Source organism: Chiloscyllium punctatum, chromosome 26 (genome assembly GCF_047496795.1).
Source record: "Chiloscyllium punctatum isolate Juve2018m chromosome 26, sChiPun1.3, whole genome shotgun sequence".
Classification (NCBI taxonomy): domain Eukaryota; kingdom Metazoa; phylum Chordata; class Chondrichthyes; order Orectolobiformes; family Hemiscylliidae; genus Chiloscyllium; species Chiloscyllium punctatum.
This window is the reverse complement of record NC_092764.1, coordinates 77,068,016-77,093,069: the sequence shown is the minus strand read 5'-3', so window position 1 is coordinate 77,093,069 and position 25,054 is coordinate 77,068,016. Positions and strand designations below refer to the sequence as shown.

Here is a 25,054-nt window from a genome sequence, read left to right as displayed (position 1 = left end):
ATTTCTCTATTTTATGAGTGCCACTTGAACTTGGCATCCAATCTTATTTATGTGATAGGAATCTTTACCATCTTTTTACAAGTTGACACACCTGGTTTTAACCATTGCAAGATCTCTCCTGTACTTAACATTTTATTTTCACATGGGTATGGTGGAGTCGTGTCTCTTTTCAGTCCCTTTTTTCAGTGATTAACATATGGTCTTTACTAAGTACTGTTCTACTAAATTCAGTCACAGAAAGTGCATATTGTCTCCACATCTCCTTTAGATGTATGTAAATTTCAAAGTGGAACTTGCTGGCTTCTCCTGCTAGTTGTGAAGGAGCCTTTAAATGGTGAACTCCTTGCATATAAATCTCATCTTCAAATAATTTTAATATCTGCATGTGTGCTCCCTACCTAATTAGTTCCACTTACCTCTCAATCAAAGCTACATTTTTAAGCCAGATTGTATTTATTGCAGTATATTCATTTTGTTTCAAATGCATTCAGATAAAATCTGTAGTTTTGTCCTTTTTTGTTGCTGCTGTTATTTGTTGGCATCCAGTCTTCTGATTTATTCTTCAAACCGCACTTCAACGGCACAAATCAGGAGCGTGATGGAATACTCCCCAACAATACTTAAGAAGCTTGATACCATCCCGGACAAAGCAGTTCACTGATTGGCATCACATCCACAAGCATCCACTCCTTGTCATATGCACATGACCTGTCTCAGTCTTGAATATGCTTAACAACTCAACCTCAAAGGCCCTCTGCAGTAAAGAACTCCACAGATTTATTACAGAAAAAAAAAATCCTCTTCAGTGACCCCTTGCATGAAGATTTTACATTCTGGTCTTGGTCTCTCCACAAGGTAAAACAATCTTTCAGCATCTACCCTGTCAAGGCCCCTAAGAATATTGTATGTTTCAATTAAGTTTCCTCTCATTCTTCGAAACTGAAATGAGTAGAAGCCCAAATTATTCAACCTGTCCTCCATACCTGGGATCAATGAGTGAACCTTCTCTGAACTGTTTCTAATACCAATATATATTTTGTTAGATATGGGGAACAAAGATGATCACAGTTTTCCACTTAAGATTGGATTAGTCCCTTGTATAGGTTTTCAGCAAGAGCATCCTTATTTTTATAAATTATTCCCTTTGAAATAAAGGTTAATTTGCCTATTATTCAATGCTTTTTGTAATTGATATAAATAATTGGACAGGAGAAAGTGAGAACAGTAGATGCTGGAGTTTAGGGTCAAGAGTGTGGTGCTGGAAAAGTACACCAGGTCAGGCAATATCACAGGAGCAGGAGAATTGATGTTTCGGGCAGAAGCCCTTCATCAGGATCGATTCTCCTGCTCCTTGGAGGCTGCCTGACCTGCTGTGCTTTTCCAGCACCATACTTTCGCTAAATGATTTGTATGTCGATATATGAGGAATGGCCACTAAGTTTGCAGATGACACCAAAGCTGGTGGTGTAGTGGACATAAAGAGGAGTGCAGATGAGAGTTTAATTTAGATAAATGTGAAGTTTGCATTTTGGTAGGGAGAATTGGGCAGGACTTGTACACTTAATCGCAGGGTCTTGGAGAGTGTTGCCGGACAAAGAGGCTTGGGGTGCAGGTTCATAATTCCTTGAAGGTGGAGTGACAGGTAGACAGGATAGTGAAGGTGGTATTTGTTATGCTTGCCTTTATTGGTCAGTGCATGGAGTATAGAAGTTAGGATGTCTTCTGTAGCTGTACAAGACATTGGAATACTGCGTTCAATTCTGGTCTCCCTGCTACACTAGAGATGTTTCTAATCTTATAAATCGTTTCTGCACCCTTTCAAGGGGTTTGAGCTATAGGCAGACCCCGAATAGGCTGGGGCTATTTTTCTTGAAGCAACACAGGCAGAGGTTTATAAGGTCATGAGCAGAATGGATAGGGTGAATAGACTAGGTCTTTTCCCAGCAAAAAGGAGTCCAAAACTAGAGGGCATAGGTTTAAGGTGAGAGTAGAAAGGTATAGGAGGTATCGTAAGGGGCAATTTTTTCCACACAGAGTGGTGCATGTACAGAATGAGCTGCCAGAGGAAATGGTGGAGGCTAGTACAATTCCAACATTTAAAAGGCATCTGATTGGGTATAAGGATAGGAAGCTTTGAGAGGGATATAGACCAAATGCTGGCAAACGGGAGTAGATTAATTTAGGGTAACTGGTCAGTATGGATAAGTTGGACTGAAGGGTCTGTTTCCATGCTGTACAACTCTGTAACTGAACCTGTATGGAAGTTTTGTGATTTATGAAAAATGACCCCAAGATACTTCTGTAATGGAGCTTTCTGCAGTTTTTCTGTTTAAAATATAAGAAGCCTGGTCTCCACACATCTGTGCAGGCCTAATGGCATGCATTTGTAACTAAATGATCACCTTTTATACATTTTAAAATGTTAATGGCACACAGTAATTGCCTGGGGCAGCCATGACTGAATCCATTCTCTGCACCCAACCCCCTTAACATTTTCTTTCCCAGTTTTGAATGTAGTCCTTGTGCCCCATTAAACAAAAATGCCACTTTAACAATCTCTTAATGAGTTCTCCAAACAAATGGGGATTCTGGCAAGTTCACAGTCCTACCCCCCCAAAGATGAAATCAATACTGGAAAGCCTGTAATCTGGCCCAGTGTCAATATTTTTCAGGCCTGGTGAGTCTCTATTACATCCCTGACAGAAACAAAGGCCAGTCCAAGGATTCTGAAAAGGGATGTAGATGGGTTCAGTCAGTAGGCAACAATGGAGCAGGTTGGGGCATAATGTGAAGAAATACAAGATTATTTACTTTGGTAGGAACAATAGAAGAGCAAAACCTTCTCAATCTCTCAACATCGAAAATATTGATGCTCAGATTGCAAAGAATGATACCACTACTGTACCTTCACCTATATGCTTCACTGAAATATATTTTCAAAAGACTAGTTTGGCTAAATGATCAAGTAGAAAATGGTGCTGAGTGGTAAAGTATTGGAGGTCTGACTGTGGATTTCAACCAAATTTTCTACTTCAATGTCTCAAAATGGCACTTCAATCCACAAAATGACTTTTTCAGGATGTAGAACATGGATTTAAGAAACCAAAAGGTAAAAAATGAAATTTGTCCACATTTTTCTTAAATTCACATACAAAGTAGTGGTAAAAAAAAATCCAGCACACACCAGTTAAAATGGTGCTGTGTGAGATAATCAAAAAAAAAATCTGCTGTCTGTGGTACTCCATGATATGACATCCCTAGGTCAGCTGTGCATCATGTTGACAAAAGAAAGTGCAGTTAAGTTTTAGATGAATTTACTAAAAAAAAACTAGAATTAAGAATCTATTGATGACTGTGAAACTATTGTAAATTGTCTGGAAAACACCATCAGGCTCACTAATTTCCTTCAGGGAAGGAAATCTGTCATCCTCACATGGTCTAGCCTATATGTTACTTCAGACCCACAGCAATGCGGTTGACTTTCAATTGCCCTCTGAAATGGCCTAGCAAGCCTCTTCAGTTCAATGCAGCTAGAATGAGCAATAAATGCTGGCAAACCAGCAATGTCCATATCACGAGTGAATACAAAAAAAAAGTCCCGAAATGTTCTCACAACAGACAAGGGAAGATTCATATCCTCAGCATCATCGTTAAATCTTCTCTTCATCCTTTCAAGGTCTTGACATCCTTCTACAAAATAAGGAATCCAGAGTTGAACAGAATACTAACAAACAAAAAAAAGTACAGCACAGAAACAGGCCTTTCGGCCATCCAAGCCTGCGCCGATCCAGAGCCTCTAACTAAATCTGTTGCATATTTTCTAAGGCCCTAAACCCCAGGGCTCCCTGCCCATTCATGTAACTATCTAGATACATCTTAAATGATCCTATCATGCCTGCCTCTACCACCGCTGCTGGCAACGTGTTCCAGGCACCCACCAGTCTCTGCGTAAAGAACTTTTCACGCATAGCTCTCTTAAAACTTCTGCTCTCACCTTGAACGAGTGACCCCTAGTAACTGAGTCCCCCACTCTGAAAAAGCTTCTTGCTATCCACCCTGTCTACACCATTCATGATTTTGTAGACCTCAATCAGGTCTCCCACTACACCCCCAACCTCCATCTTTCTGATGAAAACAATCCTAACCTACTCTAGTTCTCTTCACAGCTGGCGCCCTCCATACCAGGCAACATCCCAATGACCCTCCTCTGCACCCTCTCCAAAACACCCACAGCCTTTTGGTAATGTGGCAACCAGAATTGCACGCAGTATTCCAAATGTGGCTGAACCAAAGTCCTATACAACTGTAACATGACCTACCAACTCTTGTACTCAATACCCCAACTGATGAAGGAAAGCATGCCATATACCTTCGTGACCACTCTATCGACCTGCGTTGCCACTTTCAGGGATGTCAACACCCAGATCTCGCTGTACATCAATTTTCCCCAAAACTTTTCCATTTACCATATTGTTTGCTCTAGGATTGGATCTTCCAACAGGCATCACCTCACAATTGCCTGGATTGAACTCCATCTGCCATTTCTCTGGCCAACTCTCCAATCTATACTCTGCTGCATTTTCTGGCAGTCCCTTTCAATATCTGCTGTTCGACCAATCTTATTGTCATCTGAAAACTTGCAAATCAGACCTCCTATACCTTCTTTCACGTCTTTTATGTGGATCACAAATAACAGCGGCACAGTGGCACAGTTCGATTATTCCTGCCTCAGGCAACTGACTGTGTGGAATTTGCACATTCTCCCCATATCTGCATGGGTTTCCTCCGGATGTTCCGGTTTCCTCCCACAGTCCAAACATGCGCAGGTTAGGTGATGTGGCCATGCTAAGTTGCCCGTAGTGTTAGGTGAAGGGGTAAATGTCGGGGAATGGGTCTGGGTGGATTGCGCTTCGGCGGGTTGGTGTGGACTTGTTGGGCCGAAGGGCCGATTTCCACACTAAGTAATCTATTCTAATCTAATCAACAGTGGTCCCAACATGGATCCCTGTAGAACACTACTGGTCACAGTTCTCCAGTTTAAGAAACTAACTTTCTCTATTACTGTCTCCTGCTGCTCAGCCTGTTCTGTCCATCTAGCTAGTACACCCTGGACCACATGAGACTTCACTTTTTTTCATCAGTCTACCATGGGGAACCTTATCAAATGTTTTACTGAAATCCATGTATACAACATCTACAGCCCTTCCCTCAATCAACATTGTCATTTGCTCAAAGAGTTCTATTTAATTGGGGAGGCATGACCTTCCTTGCACAAAACCATATTGCCAATCACTGATAAGCCCATTTTCTTCCAAATGTAAATAGATCCTATCCCTCAGTATCTTCTCCAACAGCTTCCCTACCACATCAGGCTCACCGGTCCTTAATTTCTTGGATTATCCCTGCTATACATCTTAAACAACGGGACAACATTCGCAATTCTCCAGTCCTCCGGGACCTCACCTATGTTCACAGGTGCTGCAGAGATCTGTTAAGGCCACAGCTATTTCCTCTCTTGCTTCCCTCAGTAACCTGGAATAGATCCCATCTGGACTTGGGGACTTGTTCACCTTAATGCCTTTTAGAATACCTAACATTTCCTCCCTTCTTATGCCAACTTGACCTAGAGTAATCAAACATCCATCCCTAACTTCAACATCTTCATGTCCCTCTCCTCGGTGAATACCGATGCAAAGTACCGATCAAAAATCTAACCCCTTTTTTTCCTGACTCCATGCATAACTTTACTCCTTTGTCCTTGAGTGAGCTAACCTTTTCTCTAGTTATCCTATTACAACTCCCCCACTCCTTTTACATCCCCTATCACACCTAAAATATCTAAATTCAGGGACATTCAGCTGCCAGCCCTGTCCCTCTTTCAGCCAAGACTCTGAAATCGCAATAATGTCATAGTTCCAAGTACCTCCAAATACTAACCAAAGTCCATCTATTTTGTCTATTATACATCTCACATTGAAACAAACCCCCTGCTCTTTTCAGCAGCGTTTCCCTGCCTGTTCATAGTCATGTCTGCCTTGGTTTCTATCGCTCTCTGGATTTCCGTATCTACTGTCTTACTCCTCTGGTCCCAATCCCTCTGCCACACTAGTTTAAACTGTCCCCAATCAACCATTCTACCAAGTACCCCCAAAGGAATTAGTCCTAGTCCTGCCCAGGTGTCACTCAAGCGGAGTGCTATTTGATGCTATTATTATGTATGCCTCTATATATAAATTCAAGAATCCTGTACACAGTAATATTGATAAAAACCTTACAGAATATAGAGATTGAACTTCTATTGATTTCCACGTATTATGCATTGCACAAGTTTTACATAATTTGCAGAAAAATATATTGGTTCAACTTTAAGTAAATTTTCCATCGTGGGCCAAACATTTCATGCTTTAGGTATTGTGTGTTTGGAAATCAAGATGGTGAAATATTCCCTTCTTTACACACATAAACCAGTGTGTTACGGTGTTCCTCAGAGAGTGAGTGATATGACATGAGGTTTCAAAAACACCATGCTAGAAAAACTCAGTAGTTTACATAAGCCACTAAAATCAATACAAATGTTAATTTAAAAAAAATGAAAAGTATCACCACATAAAGTATTAGTAAGATCACTAAGTGTAGAAACACTGCTAAAAGCATTTAAAAAATGGATGTGACCCATGCGACTGCCCTAAAGGAGCCTTCCACATCCAAAGTTTTACCTGCATATCCACCAATATCATTTATTGTATCCATTGCTCCCGATGCAGTCTCCTCTACACTGGGGAGACTGGATGCCTCCTAGCCGAGCGCTTTAGGGAACATCTCCGGGATACCCACACCAATCAACCACACCGCCCTGTGGCCCAACATTTCAACTCCCCCTCCCACTCTGCCGAGGACATGGAGGTCCTGGGCCTCCTTCACCGCTGCTCCCTCACCACCAGATGCCTGGAGGAAGAACGCCTCATCTTCCGCCTCGGAACACTTCAACCCCAGGGCATCAATGTGGACTTCAACAGTTTCCTCATTTCCCGTCCCCCCACCTCACCCCAGTTCCAAACTTCCAGCTCAGCACGGTCCCCATGACTTGTCCTACTTGCCTATCTTCTTTTCCACCTATCTACTCCCCCCGACCTATCACCTTCATCCCCTCCCCCACTCACCTATTGTACTCTATGCTACTTTCTCCCCACCCCCACCCTCCTCTCACTTCAGGCTCTCTGCCTGTATTCCTGATGAAGGGCTTTTGCCCGAAACATCAATTTTACTGCTCCTCGGATGTTGCCTGAACTGCTGTGCTTTTCCAGCCCCACTAATCCAGAACCATTACATTCAGTTGGAGAATATTATCAAGTTATAGAGTCATACAGCATTTAAAACAGAAGTGTCCCTTTTTTGGATAGGAGAATGATACCTACCAACACAACCACAGCCCAATTCAGCATCCCACGATAGTTAAAAAATCCACTGGAGGAGCTAAGTAAGGATTCTCGATTTTTATGGCAACTAGAAGAAAAAAAATCAAGAAATCATTCAACTGAAATGGTATGAAATAGCAGTATCTTCATGCACTGCATGCGCTATCTTCAAATGTGATGATCAGTAAATTCCACGTGTCACCATATTTCCTTCAATATAAACATCATTACAGCATTACACATAAGGGCAAAACAGGCAGCTTACTACAGTATGCGAATTTCAGAACAGGGAGGAGTAGACTTAGTCAAAAGCTAACTATTGTGGCACTCGGGGTATTCTATAAACTTTGCACCAAACTTAAAAAAAAATTAACCACTCCTTTCGGAAACATCATATCCATGTTGCTATTGTCCTTTTATTCCACAAGCTATAAATCTACGCGTAGAATGCAGCACTGTATGAAATTTTTTTTGAAGTCCATGTAACTCTAGCAAGTTAGAAATACAATTATCCCTCAATGCTGGTTTCCCTTAATTAAGTCTCATGTATTTGTCCATGAGACTTAATTTTGTTCTAAACTAGGCAAGATATGAAGCTATTGAGTGAATAATGAAAACATTCATGAGAATGTCTTCATCGCTGGAACCAGGCTGGTGAAGTTGGGACAGTTTTCCTTAGAAATTACTAATAGAATATTTGAAATGTGACTATTTGCGGAATGATCAAGAATAATGGAATGGATATAAAGCAGTTAGCAAACGGGGAATAACTTTTCTACAACAGGCAGTTAAGATTTAATAACAATGTTGCAGAGGCAAGTTAAATCATAATATTCAAAAGAAAATATTACTGTTATTAGAAAGGGATGAATGTACTTCCCCAAGGCAAACCAATATAATTGATGATTGGTCTAAATGGAAAGGTAGTGGCCTAATGGCATTAGGTGAATTTCTCATTCAGACAACTGACAGCACAGACATAATGGGTCCAATGGCTTTGTTCTGCACTGCAACAATTTCTAGTTTCATTCACCGTTGTTAGCGAGGGCAAACAAAGAGTTTAACATGCTGGTTATTGGACTGGGGTAAAAACAAATCCTGTTAACTAATACATTCAATGAGACATTGAGAGCTCAGATCAGAGTTTATTCCATAACAGGAATATAAATGCAAGTTTAGTTTTGTTGTTGATGGTGATCATAAGGTTTGGAAATGGTCAGTATTTGGAGACATTGTACACTAAACCTGGATTAGTTGACCACTAAGGCATGACACAGTTGGACAGTGCAATAACACTTTTTAAAAGTTCCTGAGCACATGTACCAGGACTAACATGGACAAATAATATTTTAATTTAGCCAATTTAACAAAGCCACTGGGAAAAAACCCTACAAATCTGGGTAAAAAAAATTGCAGAACAAACTATTAAATATTTTACTTGTGATTTTTGTTCCAGTTGCTATAATTGAAATGCTGTATGGTTATAATGAGATATTGACATTCAGGGAACTTAAGCACAAGAGATTATTTTCGCACTCTCTATATGCTGGATCTTTGTTATACTTAGGTGTTATGCTTAGTCTCATCAGTCCTTTTTGTTATAACCCTGTAAATATCATATTCTCAAGTACTTGTCTCAAATACTTTGAAATTCCCTTCCACCACATCTTTACTTAGCATTCCAGATCCTAATCGAGTGAATTGGGTAGAATTTAAAAATAACAGAAAACATGAAGGCATTGTGAAGTGTGTCAGGAGAACTTCAGTAGAACAGACTTCAAGAGGACAGTCTGGTGAATAGTGGACAAGTGGAAGATGGAATTTCATGAAGGAAAGTGTTAAATCTATTTTGTAGGAAGAACAGGGACAGGCAATGTAAAAACAATATAATTCTAAAGGAGATGTAGCATATAGAGACCAAGGAAAAATATTTATCATAGTTGTGGGTATGTTCGCTGAGCTGGGAAGTTGACTTGCTGAGGTTTCACCCAGTCTAGGTGACATCTTCAGTGCTTCGGAGCCTCCTGTGAAGCACTGCTGTACTGTGCCTTCTGAAATTTCTTTGGTTCCATTCCTGCTGCTTCCAGTTGCCAGTTCTGGTTGTTCATTGTAGAATCAGTAAATTGGGTGAGTGCCATGCTTCTAGAAATTCTCTGGCTGCCCTCTGTTTAGCTTGTCCTATGATTGTTGTGTTGTCCCACTCAAATTTGTGGTCCATGTCACCTGTGTGTATGGCCTCTAGGGGCAGCTGGTTGTGGCATTTAGTGGCTAGTGACAACAACAACCCGAACACACAAGAGAAGCTGAATTAGAAACTTATTGAAAAGGACTACCACACAGTGCATCATTCTCGACCTGTGAAGAGAAGAGGAACAGCTCCACAGAGTCTTCACCAAGATGATATGAAACGTCTGCAAATCAACTTCCCAGCTCTGCGAACATACTTACAACTAGGACAACAGGCACGAGCTACAAATCTCCCCCCCCCCCTTGCCCCAGTTCCTAAATTCCAGTTCATCGCCATCCTCATGACCTGTCCTACCCACCAATCTCCCTTCCCACCCTCCCCCTGACCTATCACATTCATCCCCACCCCCATCCACCCAATGTACTCTTTGCTATCTTCTCCCCAGCCCCACCCCCCTCCCCCATTTATCTCTCCACCCTGGAGGCTCCCTGTCTCCATTCCTGATGAAGGGCTTTTGCTCAAAAAGTCGATTTTCCTGCTTCTCGGATGCTGCCTCATCTGCTGTGCATTTCCAGCACCACTCTAATCTACAAGTCTTTACGCAAACCTTGAATATATGATTATGCATCACTGAAGATGGCAGTTAGTAAAGCTCACAGTATCCTGGATTCCTAAAGATGTAGAGTACAAAAAACAATTAAGTTATGACAAACCTTTATAAAACATTTGGGCAGAATAACTGGACCATTCTAACAACCAAATTTTAGGAAGAATGCAGAAGCATCAGACGTGGATGCAGAAAGGATTCACAAGAATGGTTCCAGGTATGTGAAATTTTGTCATGTGGATTTTATCCTCAGAAAATTAAAGAGTCTAAGAGAGGTGTTCAAATCATGAGGAGTCTGGGCAGGTTAAATACAATAAAACTGTTCTCACTGACACAAGGTCAGAGAATCAGCGAAAACCAAATTTCATGCCATTGGCAAAAGTGGTAAGGATGGCATGGGAATGTTTGGATGTAGAGAGCGGTGGAGATTTGGACTACGCTACATGGCGATATTGTGGAGACAAATTCAATTGATATAATCAGAAGACAGGGGGACTGTGGAATTGGGTGAACTACTCTTGCAGAGCCCACAGACAGAAAAGTCTCCTCCTGCTGTAACTACCCCATGAATTCTACAACTGGACTGAATGGACGCGATGGTCATGCACATGCGCAGCAGACAGAATTACCCAGGTGTGACCTTGTCCTCGAACACTCACCACATTTTCCGGCGCATCTCCTCCACCAGGTCCTCGTAGAACTTGGACCGCTCGATGGTCCGAGACTTGACGTGTATGTTAGAAAATCGAGGAGTACTCTTCCTTCTCAACTTTGGTGAGGTGTCACGAACCTCCGCGTGACTCGCCATTCTTATTTGGTCCTGCTCTGACCCTCACTGGGTCCGTCCTCTGCGTTTGCCCTCCACCTTACTCCTTCCTTCCGCCAAGCGCCGCCCGAACCTCGGTCGCGCGCCCTTTCCCTCTTCAAAATCTAACCGCCCATCTACCACGCGCTGGATCTGGGAGGCACGTGAGTTCGCCGACATCATCGCTGTACCTGCTTCCGCATTTTATCAAAAATATATACGTGCGTTATGTTAAGAATGACGGCGGTCTATTAATAGTTGCCACTGATTTTTTTTTTGCGGACGCTTAAGTTTATCGTGCCTTCCGCTAGTGTGTTTGACAAAGATTACGATTTTACTGCTCGTAAATCAATATCTGCTCGCTGGTTATGTAGTTGCTCGTTACGTTGGTCGCTGTTGCTGGGCGGGAGATTTGAACTGAGCCCGTTTCCGGCGGCTCGAGCCTATCGCCCCTCCTCTTACCTAACAAGCTAGTTCGGCGGCCTTCTTAATGCCGCGCGCCGAGTCTTATTTGCCGGTGCCTCCGGGAGGCCTGGAGGAAAATTTCTTCAGCTTGGACGATATCCTGATGACACAAGAGAAGGTTCCGTGTCGGACTTTGATGTTGCTGCCGCGACTGGGCTTTCTAGACAAGAGCAGTGAGGCCGATCTCATCCCCGAGGTAAGGGAGCGGGCTGGCCGCCTTCAAGTGGGAAGGTGAAGGGGTCGTTTCGCTGCTTCCGGGGCCTGTCAATTAAAAACTAAAGGATAGTGGCGATGTGATAGAAATGTGGCTCTCTAATTAAAACAAGTATGGAACAGAAATGGCTTTGTTGTACCCGAGTAAGTGTGTTCTGACTCTAATTTTGTATAATTCAACCAGTAAAATGTTTACAGTCATTTCTTTTTTGTTTGCTAAAGAGCAAACTAAAATATTAAGAAATTCTTTTTTCCCTCGAAGCAAAACAATGAAAATTGGTCTGTACGTCTCGTAATAGGTGTTTTCGATTTCTAACTGGTTAGAGCTCTTTCTCCAAAGTTATATTGCATCGGAAATGCGTCCAAGCAGATCCGCAGATTTCCATTCTCTCTGCGTATAGAAGCCTACTTTTATCTTTGGTTTGTGAAGTGAATGAATGAAGCAAGTTTCTGGTTAGTGATTGTGTTTTTTGTTGCTAGTTCTGTGCAGAAAACTTCCCAAACGTCGGCGTGTCCAGCTACCGTTAACTTAGTCAAAACGGGTGACCGACCGTTTTCTTTTGTTCAGAGTCTTGTAATCCAGAACCACTGACCTTATCCTGACTATTTCATAATACAGATGAACCTCGATTATCCGAATATAAATTATCCAAAGAAGATCTCAATGTCCCGATTAAAAACATGACATCAGAGGTGTTTCCATAGTATTCACGTCTTTTGTTTATAATCATTAAAAATGAAATGCTGCCAAGAATAGTCATGGATATTGTTAGCGCACAGGCGCCATCTCCAAATAACTGACTGCCCACGCGTGCTCTCTCTTCACCCCCTCCCCCAGCCACTGTTCTCCAGTATGGCTGCCCTGGAGAGGGGGTGGGGGTGGTGAGTCTCAAAATAATGTGTGTACACACCTTTTTACTGCAACTTGTTGACTGGTTCCACCTTTTGCCCTGTACGGGACAATGTTCTGGGGTGGCTGGGACAGATGGGATGGTGGGTGGAGATGGAAGGGGCCTTGCTGGGGTGGGCAGGTCAGGGGTGTTATTGGGAAGGTGGACTGGGGGTGGGGTGGATGGGGTTGTGGGTGGCATTGGGGGGGAAACAGGGGGTGGTGTTGGACAGGGCAGTCTTGTGCGCGGTGTGCTGCTGCCAATTTCCTGAATGGGGAGCGGACTTAAGTGCTCACTGTGTCAATCCCTTTGAACTGATTTGGGTGGATGGGGTGAGGCTTCAGCAATGCTGCAGGTCCCTTACGGACAAGTGTGTCTGCTCCGAAATAAACCATGAGATAGCGAGAAGGAGCAAGGCAGGCAGAGCGAGGGGAACAGAAACTTCAGAACATTCCGAGCCCCAGAGGAGAGTCATTGAATCGATTAACTGAATAATCAATTATCCAAATGAAATAGTGCCCACTCGTTTGGATAATCCAGGTTCTTCTGTATATGGAGCATGCGAACAGAGTATTGCTGACCATGCAGTATTCTTACCAATAATAAGAGCAGGCTGGGAAAGACTGAAGGAGGCATTGAGATTTTGAGAATAAAAACTGAAGATCAGTGTCTGTCAGATACACTGTCATTGCCCCATAAGTTGTGTTGGGAAAAACTTGGGCATAAACCAAACATTGGACAGAGTTGGGCTTTATAGAGGACGACTGGATAAGTGGCACTTGGATGCGGAAGAATGAACTGTGGCAGGAGATTTACTTTCTATAATAGTGGTGTAGTGTATTCTGAGGTGTGGTGCTAGACAAGCACAACAGGTCAGGCAACATCTGGGAAGTGGGAGAATCACTGTTTCAGGCAAAAGCTCTTCATTGAGCATGTTTCACATTGGAACAGTGGAACGTTCCTGAAGAAGGGTTTGTGCCTGAAATGGCGATTTCGGATGCTGCCTGACCTGCTGTGATTTTCCAGCACAATACTTTTTTTTCAACTATGATCTCTAGCATCTGCAGCCTTCGTTTTCTCCTTTTATTCTCTGTGATCCGATTACATCTAGTGTATTAGGGTTGTGCATACACAGGAACATTAACTTTGGAATATGGATAAAATTTTTTAAAATCGCTTGCAAAAGAGGGTCAATTTGCTTTCAAGCTGCATCTTTCACGATAAATTCAGGAGTTAGAAAGTCTGGTTTATACTTGTTCACAGATTTTTCATGGGCTTTTGCTATGGAATCAGTGGTAATTGTGAATCTAAAATCGCATGGTACCCTCTACAGGGGGTCTGTCCCTTAAGCAGATTCAAGTAATCTAACAGTAGGGTATAAACCAGTCAAGAATTCGATGCTACGGCTTGTTCAGAAAATGGCTAAAAAAACTTGCATTAAATATCCTAAACTAATGATCTCTGTCCATCTGAACGTGTTTTAACAGCTATTGAAATTAGTCACTGGTGTATGTTGGAAATGTGGTAAGCAATTAGTACACAGCAAGGTCCCACAAAAATATGAACTAGATACATTGATTTTTTTTGTTTGGTTGTTGGTAATTGGATTAATATTGGCCATAACAGCAGGGATAACTTATTTGCTAGAATAAAGCAAAGAACTGCAAATGCTGGAAATAGAAATTCAAACTACTGGAGAAACTCAGCATGAGTGGCAGCACCTAATGAAGAGAAAGCAGAGTTAATGTTTCAAATCCAGATGAAGGGTCACTGGACTTGGGGAGATCTTAACTCTACTTACTTGCTGAGGTTTCTCCTATTTCCCTGCTGTTTGAAATACTGCCAAGGAAGCTTTTACATCACCTGAGGGGCTAACAAGGCCTCTCCCCTGATCATACCCCGTATTGTACTGGAGTGTTTGCTTAAGTTCTCGAGTAGAACTTGAACACTGCAACCTTCTGACTCTGTTACATGGCTCCTCGTAAATTTTAAACGCTCTGTCACTGCAAAGCATGCTGCGCAAATGAGTACACTTTAGAAGGACAGGGACATGGAATTATCAGAACAATACAGATTTTGTTTTAAAAACTTTAATTTAAAATGTGGAGGAATGAAACTCTATTTTAGAAATTTAATTTTCATTTCAGAACTTGTTCTGCAATAGTCAAGATTTTACTTTTGTTTTAAAGAGTAAATAACTTGAATCTTCTGTGGATTCCTTGCAAAAGTTGTTTGCAATGCTTGTTTGCTGGACTTTGATATCTGATAGTGCCTTACTGACCTTTAGGACTCAAATTTGTACTACTGCATGTTGATAAGGTAAGTGGCAATAGTTAATATAAAAATGCATGTTCATGATAAACAATTAATTACAGAAATATTAATGCTGATGTTGTTTAGTATATACAATATCCCAAATAAATGTTAGTGTCAGGAAAGTCTATATACTCAATGGGATGTAAGAATCTAATGTGATCTCAGCTCTATCTTTGTATTTGCCACCTCTAAAAATCTGAGACCCCTTACATTCCTCCAGTTTAGCTTCATGTGCAGCTCAGATTTTTAATCATTCTAACATTGGTAGCTATGTCTTTAACTGCTAACATCCTAAGCTCTGTTCTGTCCCTAAACCACTCTAGCTCACTACCTCAGTTTTGTCTTTTACGCTTATTATGAAGGTTTGTATTGTACCTTTTTTTTTGAAAGAAGGGAAGCTGGCAAGGACTGAGTGAAATCGGTATGCTGAACAATTTCAAAAGGTAATATTTGGGTGTGAAAACAAATAGCTGGAGCTGTGTTGCTATGTTACACAACAAATTTGAATTTGGCCAATCAGTGTAAATTATGCCCCAAGATACCAAAATCCAATCTAATTTGAAGTTTACTCTTTTGAATGACATTAATCCAATGGTCTGACTTTTTGAGCTATATAAAATCCAACATTTTGAACAGTTAGCCAGAGCGGCAGAGAGCATCAACAAACACAGATTGCCTGCAGAATCGCTCTGAAAGGTACCTTTTTTGTATGAAATTTGTGTAGCAGAAGGCTGAATAAAAGACCCAGGTAAGCACAGGTGAAGATACCAATGAGGAGAAAGTGAGAACTGCAGATGCTGGAGATCCGAGCTGAAAATGTGTTGCTGGAAAAGCGCAGCAGGTCAGGCAGCATCCAAGGAACAGGAGAATCGACGTTTCGGGCATCAGCCCTTCTTCAGGAATCCTGAATTAATGTCATTCTTCAGGAATCCTGAAGAAGGGCTGATGCCCGAAACGTCGATTCTCCTGTTCCTTGGATGCTGCCTGACCTGCTGCGCTTTTCCAGCAACACATTTTCAGCGCTGAAGATACCAATGGAAAAGCAACGACTGGCTAATTTTGAAACTTTTTGTTTGTTTTTTGTTAAACTAAATTGTGTTTATCAGATCAGTGTATTGTTGTAGAATAGAAAGTAGATACATTGATCAGACAAAGGAGGATAACAATGTAGATAGTTGGTGTTTAATTTTTTTTGGAGTTAAAGAAAATTAACAATTTATTCTTTTAAATATAAGGATTTTATAGTTCTTGGTTACTCATACTTTAACAGATTATAAAGGGAGGTAACCTTTTCTGGGGGTCTGGTTCAAATTAGCAAAAGGGTTCACCCCCAATGTTGTAATGCGACACACTGGAATTTTGTGTCTGACCAAGCTTTAGGTCATCTGCTGTGATCCATCTCAAATTTAGTTTTATGCTCCTGTGATGCATCTTTGGATGTTTTGCTATGTTCAAGGCACTTTGACTCCCAAGTTGTTAATTTTCTCATTACCTTCCACCTCACCTAAAATTGAATGCTTGAGCTTTGAGCCACCTGCATGCTGTTTGTGTCCTAGAGTGCAAGTCATATTATCATTCTTTTCCAATTGATCAAAATCTGATATCTGCATCTTGCTGCCATTTGTCTTGTCTGCATTGACTTCCATTCTTGTATTGAATCCATTAACCTCAAATGAACAATATATATTTTTGTCATGCCTTTTTATGTCCTCAGGATATCACAAAATGCTTCACTGTCAATTGTTACTGTGTATGTGTTTTACATGGACAAATTGACCATTACTTTTGCATCCTTTGGAACTTTTTTCACCCTCTCAATGGATGGTCAGGGTCTTGCTTTCGCATCTCCATCTAAAAGGTTGTATGTCATACAATGCCAGTCAACACTGCACGCAAATCTTTAGAACATTGGAACAGACATGGGAAGTTCAGCCCACTGAGTCTGCGCTGCCATTCAGTACAATCATGGCAGATCAAACACTTTAATACTGTTTATGCATCTGATCCCCATAACACTGAGTGCCACTGACAATCAATGATCTATCAATCTCTACCTTAAACAGACCCAAAAGATTTGGCTTCCATAGCCCTGTGGTAGAAAATTCCAAAAGTTCGCAATGCTCTTAATTTTTAAAAATTCTTCGCCTCGCTCCCAAGTGGCATTCTCTTAGACCTACTGACTCAGATAAGAGCATTACTGCCAAGCTATGATCATTTTTGTTCTTGTTCACAAATCCTTATGTGACTGTAGTCTCATCCAATGATGTATGGGAGAATCTATGTTGTTTTGCTTATTTTAATTCACACTGTCTTCTACCAGTTTAGATCTTTTAGTAGTTTGTGTGACAGTTGAATTTTCTGAAGAGTTGCCAAAAAGTTAACTTTTTTCTTTCCACAGAAGCAGCCAGACCTGCTGTTTCTCCAGCAAATTCTGTTTGCTATTTCCAGCATCAACAGTTCTTTGCTTTACTTTTGTGATTAATTACTATTCTAGATATGATTTTAACTAATAGTGGATTGGTCATTGCGACCTCCCTATCACCAATTGAGGCAAAATATGTAAGCTGTAATATAAGAATAACTATTTAGGACATTGCCTTCTCTTTAAAGACATGGTTTGTGCAGTCCATGAGCCTAAACTGGCTGAACAGAATGCTTCTTGAAGTGCAGATGTAATTAGAGTCATAGAGATGTACAGCACAGAAACAGACCCTTCAGTCCAAGCCGACCAGATATCTCAACCCAATCTAGTCCCACCTGCCAGCACCTGGCCCAAATCCCTCCAAACCCTTCCTATTCATATAACCATTCAGATGCCTTTTTAAATGTTGCAATTCTACCAGCTTCCACCATTTCCTCTGGCAGCTCATTCCATACATGTACCACCCTCTGTGTGCAAAAGTTGCCTCTTTTATATCTTTCCCCTATTATCCTAAACCTATGCCCTCTAGTTCTGGACTCTCCCACCCCAGGGAAAGGGCTTTGTCTATTTATCCTATCCATGCCCCTCTTAATTTTGTAAACGTCTATAAGGTCTGACACTCTAGGGAAAATAGCCCCAGCCTGTTCAGCCTTTCCCTATATAGCTCAAATCCTCCAACCCTGGCAACATCCTTCTAATTCCTTTCTGAACCCTTTCAAGTTTCACAACAACATCTTTTCGAAACGAAGGAGACCAGAATTGCATGCAATATTCCAATAGTGGCCTAACCAATGTCCTGTACAGCCACAACATGACCTCCTGACTCCTGTTCTCAATACTCTGACCAACAAAGGAAAGCATACCAAACTCCACCTTCACTATCCTATCTACCTGTGACTCCACTTTCAAGGAGCTATTCTACCAAGTGTGTCATATTGAATTATCTGTGCAGCATTTTTTTGATATCTGAATCTCTCTGAATCCAAAGGTACCAAAATGGATTATGTAGTCAGTTATCACATTTTCTGACTGGACAAATTTGGTTGCTACATATGCATATATGTATTCATTATGAATGGCTTCGTTTTTGTAAATTGTTTTTCAGATGGTATGAAGTGCTTTGGAATGACATGGGATGCACCAACAGTGATTAATTTGGTCGCACCCTTTCCTTAGAATTCAAAGATAGAGTTTCTCATTTTGGAGCTGGAGCACAAATCAAGCTTAATACTCTCTCCAAAGGAAGAAATGGCATGCTGTAGAGGCACTGTTCATGAGATCTTTACGTGCAGAAGGACATTGGGTTATCCCTGATGTCCTGGCCAATATTATGCTTTGTGTGAGTGGTATCACAAGAAACAGATTATCTGTTTATGATCATGTTACCTTTTGTTCTGTGGAAATTAGTTTTGGTATTTCCAACATCTGGCACTGACTACATTTGAAAAGCATGCAATTGCTTCTAAAGCACTTAGTACTTTTCATAACCACAGGATGTCACTATCAGTGCAAATTTTTATTTTCTGTTCTTTGTTTGGCTTTGACAAATAAGGACTCCTTCCTTGCCAGGAATTGCCAGCCATTCTGTTTCATTTGAGCAGCTTTTGTGGTTTATTGTGAGCTGAATGCTTACTTTAGTTTTTTTTTTGTTCCTAATAGGGTACAAAGATGGAACTGCCTCTTTGGATGGCCAAAGGGCTATGCGACCCTAAACGTCGCATCATTTCTGCCGGTACACCAAAAGTGTATCAAGGCAGCTGGCGGACAATTTTCAGTGCTGATGCAAAGGTTGTCGACCTGCACAAATTGGGGCCGTATTATTATGCTTTTGGAACACAGCTGTTACACTTTAATAATCCAGAGAACACGGAAATTGCTCAGACCATCCTACAGGTGAATGTTTCATTTGTACTACTTTCAATGGCCCTTTTTTTTTTCATCTGAGAGCTATTTGAGTAAAAACAATATTGCTGATGTTGGAAATCTGAACGAAAAGTGCAAATTGCTGGAAATATTCAGCAGACCAGGTAGTATCTTTTGGGGTGGGGGAGGTGGGCAAACAGTTAAATTGTCAGGTTGATGAGCTGTTTTCTTTAGAATTAGCAAAAGCTTTGTGATGTTAATACATTCATGCAATGCGTGCATCATTGACCAGGCCACCATTTATTGCCACCTCTAATTGCACTTGGGAAGTGATGATGAATTGCTTCCACTGTTTAAACATTGATCTAGTGACAATGAAAGAATCTCGAAGTATAATTCCAAGTTAGGATGATGGCTGCTTTGGGGAACTTGAACATGTATTTGGTGATCTTAATTAGCTTCCCTGACAAGTTATGCCTTTTTTAAACTGTTGCCAAAGAAGTTTACATGACTGCTGCATAGTAGCCACTGTCAAAAGGAATGAATGGACAAGGAAAGAGGGAATTTCTTTTGTAAAGAAACAAAAGATGAAGATGTAAATGGCAACAAAAGGATTACCAGCCCATTTGGTGTCCTGAAAATTAGGAGTAATTGTCTCTTGTTTCACTAATACCCTTTTGCTTGCCACCATCATCTTTGCCTTTGATTCCATCCTGCCTTCCATCTGATCATAGATTTTTTTTCCTTTTCTTAATCATCCCCACCCACACTTTACAGCCTATTTATAGAATGATTTCATCTCAAATTTTTACCACTTCTGATAACTTCTATCAGCTTTGCAATAAAACAGAATTACCACGATCTTGCTGAGTTTTATCAGCACTTCCTGTGAAGTTTATTTGGAGTAGTGTTTTTTTGAATAAGATTGATATTCTACTGATTTAATTTTGTATGGATTCAGATATGGGCTGTGATCTCTGTATTAATTCTTGCCTGTATAAAAGGAAGAAATAAACAAGTTTGCTTTCATAACATATTTTTATCACCACTCTCAATGACCCATTGTGGTCGTATATAATTCATTATTTTAAAGAGTGATCAGTTATTCTGTGACCTCAATAGATGCTTTGACACAATGTCCAGGCTTTTGGTCATTCAATTCAACCTGTTTATTCTAGACTCTGAAAATATGTGGCAATTCAAGGAGCACAGAAATCATGTAAGGTACAGCTGAGTTGCTAGAACAGGCAAGATGATGGTTTAATATTGCCTTGATGGCACCTTTGACATTGACAAAACAGCAGTTCTGAAGAAATGTTACAATCTAGATTAAAGGCTTAAGTCCTTAAGGAATCTTGAACCGCAGCTTTGACTCTGTATTGAGAGCAATATCAATTTGACATGGAACACTTTAATATGCATGTATTTGTCATGTCAGCATCTGACTTCATAATGCATCTTATCCCGTATCCTAAAAGTTGGAATTACTGATTAAAGGAAAAAAACATTAAGTACACAGACTTCATTCCAAAAGGCAGGAACACTAGCATAGTTCCTAAGCTCTCCCTCTACAGTACTCTGAAACTAATAAAGGAGGGTAGGGGCTTTTCTGCTATGTACAAGTCTTTCTGCAGCTTTCCTGCTCCTCTGTAATCCATGATAAGGAATGAGTAGGCATCTGGAAGATGTTTTTATACTAATAGTGGTTTGTGAGTTCCCAAAATTGTTTTATTTGGAACTAGATATTCCTGCTGTCATTGTGTTGCCAAATTTGTTTTTTTTTTCTGTTGTTCCAATCAGTTGGGTACTATGGTCCATAGTTCTAGCATTGTATTGAATGCATGATTTATGTTGGAAGGTATCATTTTTAATGATAACAGCACTTCAGTTTTTCTGCAGCAAAACTCTATCTTTTAAAATTTTTACTGATTTCAGTTAGTAGCAGTATCTCTAACTGGAACTTTGCTCACAAGATTTGCTTGCTGTAAATCAGCAAAGTTACAGCGGTCTTCTGAAAAACAAATTTTACTCATTCTGGCATCTAATACAAATTAAATCGTTAGAAGTGATCACAGGCACTTAATTGCAGTGTAGTTTCAATGCATACTTGGCTGGGGATATTGTCCAATCACTTTTTTTTTCTGGTCAGGATTTGTGTGATCATCACATGAAACTGCTTAAGCATGCTATTCCTGTATTGTACTGTTAATTAAAATTTATTCTTGGCACAGACTTTTGTCACCCGCTTTCGTCGGATCATGGATTCCTCCCAGAATGCATACAATGAGGACACATCATCACTTGTGGCTCACCTGGACGAGCTCGAGCGAGAACTGTTCCAGGCTGGTCAAAGAGGCTTGAATGAGTTTCAGAAGTGGGAGAAGGGGCAGGCCGAGCAGATCACCACTTCCAATCTGGTTCAGAGCTATGGTAAACGAAAGTTTGCAGATATGGAGGCCTGAAATAGAACTTGAGCCAGAGAGAAGCTAAAGCAGATTGTTACTATTCGTATTCCTCACCAATATATAACGGAGTTTCCGCTCAGATGAAACTGATTCTGCAGGAATTACAACTGAGTAGTTAACAGTGCAATCACTTTGGGTGAAAATTAAATCAGTACTGCACTGTGAAGCAGAATTCCTCATGGATTTTTTTTCCTTCTGGACTTCTGCTTGCTTCCTACATGAACAAAGCCACTTGCAAAGACTTTCTGCAAACCAACTTTTGGTTCACTAAGCATTTTGGATCTTCAGGATTTTGAGTCAGTTTCTGTCATTAGAGAGTTGCAGCTGTTTTCTGACTCTTCCTGGTATTCAATATGGGACCCCCTGCAACACTTGTGGAAGAGACCGTTATAAACAATTTGTTCAGCAAAACAAACTGGCTGAAGGCCAGGCTCTTCGATAATTTTAGAAAGAAAAACAGACTTTAAAATCTCTTGTCTATTTCCCTCTAAAGCCAAAATCTCTTTGTGTAGAATGGCACATGATAGCTATATGTATAATAATTATTTGTTTAGATTTTAAAGTTTGTTTTTTGTTTTGGTAACCATATGACCAGGAATTTTGTGCGCTCCTCAAACACTGAATAGATGCATGGACTTTGAGTATTGTGTATGAATTTTACTGATGTTCCCCAGGACTTGATTCATTTGTGTTGTCGAATAGATCATTCTTCATCTCAGATATAGACAGGTCACTGGCATGGTGTTCCTATTAACTTGAGTGAAGTTTTATTATGCTAGGGTATTTAGTTCCAGATGTGCTTCCCTGTACTCTAATTTTTAAAAAAATCCTTTGTTGTCATTGGCGCCTTGACTTTTGGTAGCTTTGTGCTAAAGCAAATATCTGAGCTACAGAATACATATGTATGCCAATCTAAAATATCTTGCTTCAGAGTGTAGTATCCCTCTTACTAATGGGGCAGCAGAGATGCAGCTCTAAGCGGTTGAGTCAGGTGCTGCTAACACTAACAATGTAGGTAACTGAAGTATAAATTGCAGATTTAATGTTAATCTAGAAAGATTTTTTTTTTAAAACCAGCAAGTTCCACAGAATCTTAAAAAACACTGTTGGGTTTGTGTTGCAAGAAAGACAGGAAAGCCAACCTAATCTCCTTAACTTGATCAATATTAACTTTCAGATTGAAGTGGGAACAAGATCCAGCTCTTCTGATGACTTGACGAAGCAAGTCTGAATTATATGAAGTTTTTTGTATTCAAACTGATTTTTGTGGACCTCTGATATCTGGATATGTCAGCTTTTTTAATGTATTTATTGGCTGGAGGCCCTAAAGTTGAAACTGTCATCTGACGTTGTATTTTTAAAATTTTTTTTCAACTATCTAATGAATGCTTCCTAAGTGTATTTGCATAAACCATGTCTGAGCCATTTATACAAATTTCATTTTTTTTAATAATCACTTGGATTTTCAAATTTACTTGTATCTTTACACTCATTTTAGAACATACTCAACTCAATGGGTTCATTGTGCTTGTGCCAGCTCTTTAAAAGAATTATCTAACTAATCCCACTTTTTCCCCATGATCTTGTAAATATTCTGTCTCAAATGTGTACCCAATTCTTGTTTGAATTATATCATTGTTTCCACCATGTTACAGGTCTTGCCTTTTTTAGATGAGTAATTTTTAAGATTTCTTCATATTCCCACATTAGTTCTTTTGTTACACAACTCTGCAACTGACTTTGACTAGCATCTTGTATATCTGTGGTTTCATGTCCAAAATACTGTGAATAGAATACTACTTTAGATATTAGTTCTTTACCGTGGGAATATAGGCTTAAGAAAGGAAACAAAAGTCGTCTTTGGGGTTACAATGATCACAAATGTTTGGCTTACCTTAGCTAATTTCTTAGTGACGGGACAAAAGCAGAAAACCATTTCCAAATGGTAATCTTGCTGAGAGACAACAGCAACCAGGTTCTGAAGAGGATGAGTATTTGTGCTGCTATTAAAAGGTTCTTCTTCTAAGATTAGGTCAAGCCTGTTGTTGAGGCACCATGAAGAACCATGGTCAATTTTTGTAATCAAATTGGCATTTCCTGCAACTTGGCTAGATGGAGCAGATTTTTTTTTTTAGCTGAAGATGTGGGAATGGCTCCCATAAGGAGTGATTAGTGCAACTACTCTGCATGCATTTCAGGTGAAACTGGACTAGTGTTTGAGAGAGAAAGGAATAAATAGGCGGTTGAGAGAGTAGATTTAAATGAGAAAATATGGCAGGCTCAAGTGGAGGAGAAAGGTAAAAACAATGACTGCAGTTGCTGAAAACCAAATACTGGATTAGTGGTGCTGGAAGAGCACAGCAGTTCAGGCAGCATCCAACGAGCAGCGAAATCGACGTTTCGGGCAAAAGCCCTTCATCAAAAGCCACAATGACCGTGTCTCTCCCTCATCCAGAGCAGTAGCCAAACCTATTTTCCCACTCTCTATGCCCTAACTCATTATGCAGGTATAACTGGAGCAAAAAAATCTAAACACTATATGTAATGGAAAGTGCTTTTATCCCCCTAGTTTAAAATTCTTAATTTTAAGTAAACTTCCAAAAGTTGATCCTTATTCATCCAGTCAAATTCTTAGAAACTGCCCTGTTCTTCCATAACTGATTACCATGTTTGCTTTTGGGGGGAGAGGAAGCAACACTTAATTTCTAGTGATCTTAACTGAAATTCCAAACATTGACCGTAACCATGTCACATACTGAGCTTTGCATCCCTGATTTCAAGGAGTTTATCCTTTGACGAGTAAGGAATAGTGATATTGCAGCACAACAATTTGTTTCATGTTATGGTGTAGCACTGCTTCAGAAGCATTGATTTTTTTTTTTAGGCCTTTTAACTTCATGCTGTGATGGGTTATCAGGGACAGTGACCTAGAATTTGCTGATTAATGAGCCATTACAATGTGAAGCAAATGTATTGAACTGCATTAAAACCAACAATATGATGCTCCATTTGGATAACAGCATATGTTATATAATCCATTAGCTGCCAGTACAAAATGTACTGTGTTGCTATGGCAATAGTCACATAATGGTTTACACCTTGTTTGTTGTTTTTCTCTTTCTGGCATTGCCCTTTTCACCTGTGACTGCAATAATCATTTAACAATTTGGATCACAAGAAGTTGCCATTCTCCATTGGCCTACCATAACCATGTCCCCTGTGTGTGTGTGTGTGTGTGTTCCATGGGCTTTCAGTCTTGATTTATAGCCTCCACCCCCACCTCCAAAATAAGAGATGCTGTCAGAGCTGGAAAACATTTGTTTCCTTACTATTCAGTGACAGAAGCTAAATAATTTTTTTTGGGAAACAGAACAATTTCAGCTTTTTTTTAAGCAAATAAAAGGG

The 25,054-nt window shown here is 40.4% G+C and overlaps 2 protein-coding genes across 5 annotated transcripts in view; one reads left to right on the top strand and one right to left on the bottom strand.

Annotated features, from left to right (window-relative positions):
• Window positions 1-11,018, bottom strand: part of LOC140496225 (diacylglycerol O-acyltransferase 1-like) — a 176,429-nt gene extending 165,411 nt beyond the window's left edge. The window contains exons 1-2 of the mRNA XM_072595726.1: window positions 10,870-11,018; window positions 7,416-7,503 (exon numbers count right to left, since the gene is read on the bottom strand). Of these exons, the coding sequence (XP_072451827.1) occupies window positions 7,416-7,503; window positions 10,870-11,018 (237 nt within the window). The remainder of the gene's footprint in view (window positions 1-7,415; window positions 7,504-10,869) is intronic.
• A 356-nt stretch (window positions 11,019-11,374) lies between these two features.
• LOC140453192 (protein NDRG4) overlaps window positions 11,375-25,054 on the top strand; it is a 231,680-nt gene continuing 218,000 nt past the window's right edge. Inside the window, exons 1-3 of one of the 4 annotated variants that reach the window (XM_072547699.1) lie at window positions 11,375-11,676; window positions 18,981-19,214; window positions 21,416-24,655. In XM_072547699.1, coding sequence (XP_072403800.1) covers window positions 11,506-11,676; window positions 18,981-19,214; window positions 21,416-21,646 — 636 coding nt within the window. In that variant the 5' untranslated portion in view covers window positions 11,375-11,505 and the 3' untranslated portion in view covers window positions 21,647-24,655. Of the gene's footprint in view, window positions 11,677-18,980; window positions 19,215-21,415; window positions 24,656-25,054 lie in introns of those variants that run through there. The other 3 variants (XM_072547700.1, XM_072547693.1, XM_072547696.1) reach the window with 3 other exon arrangements.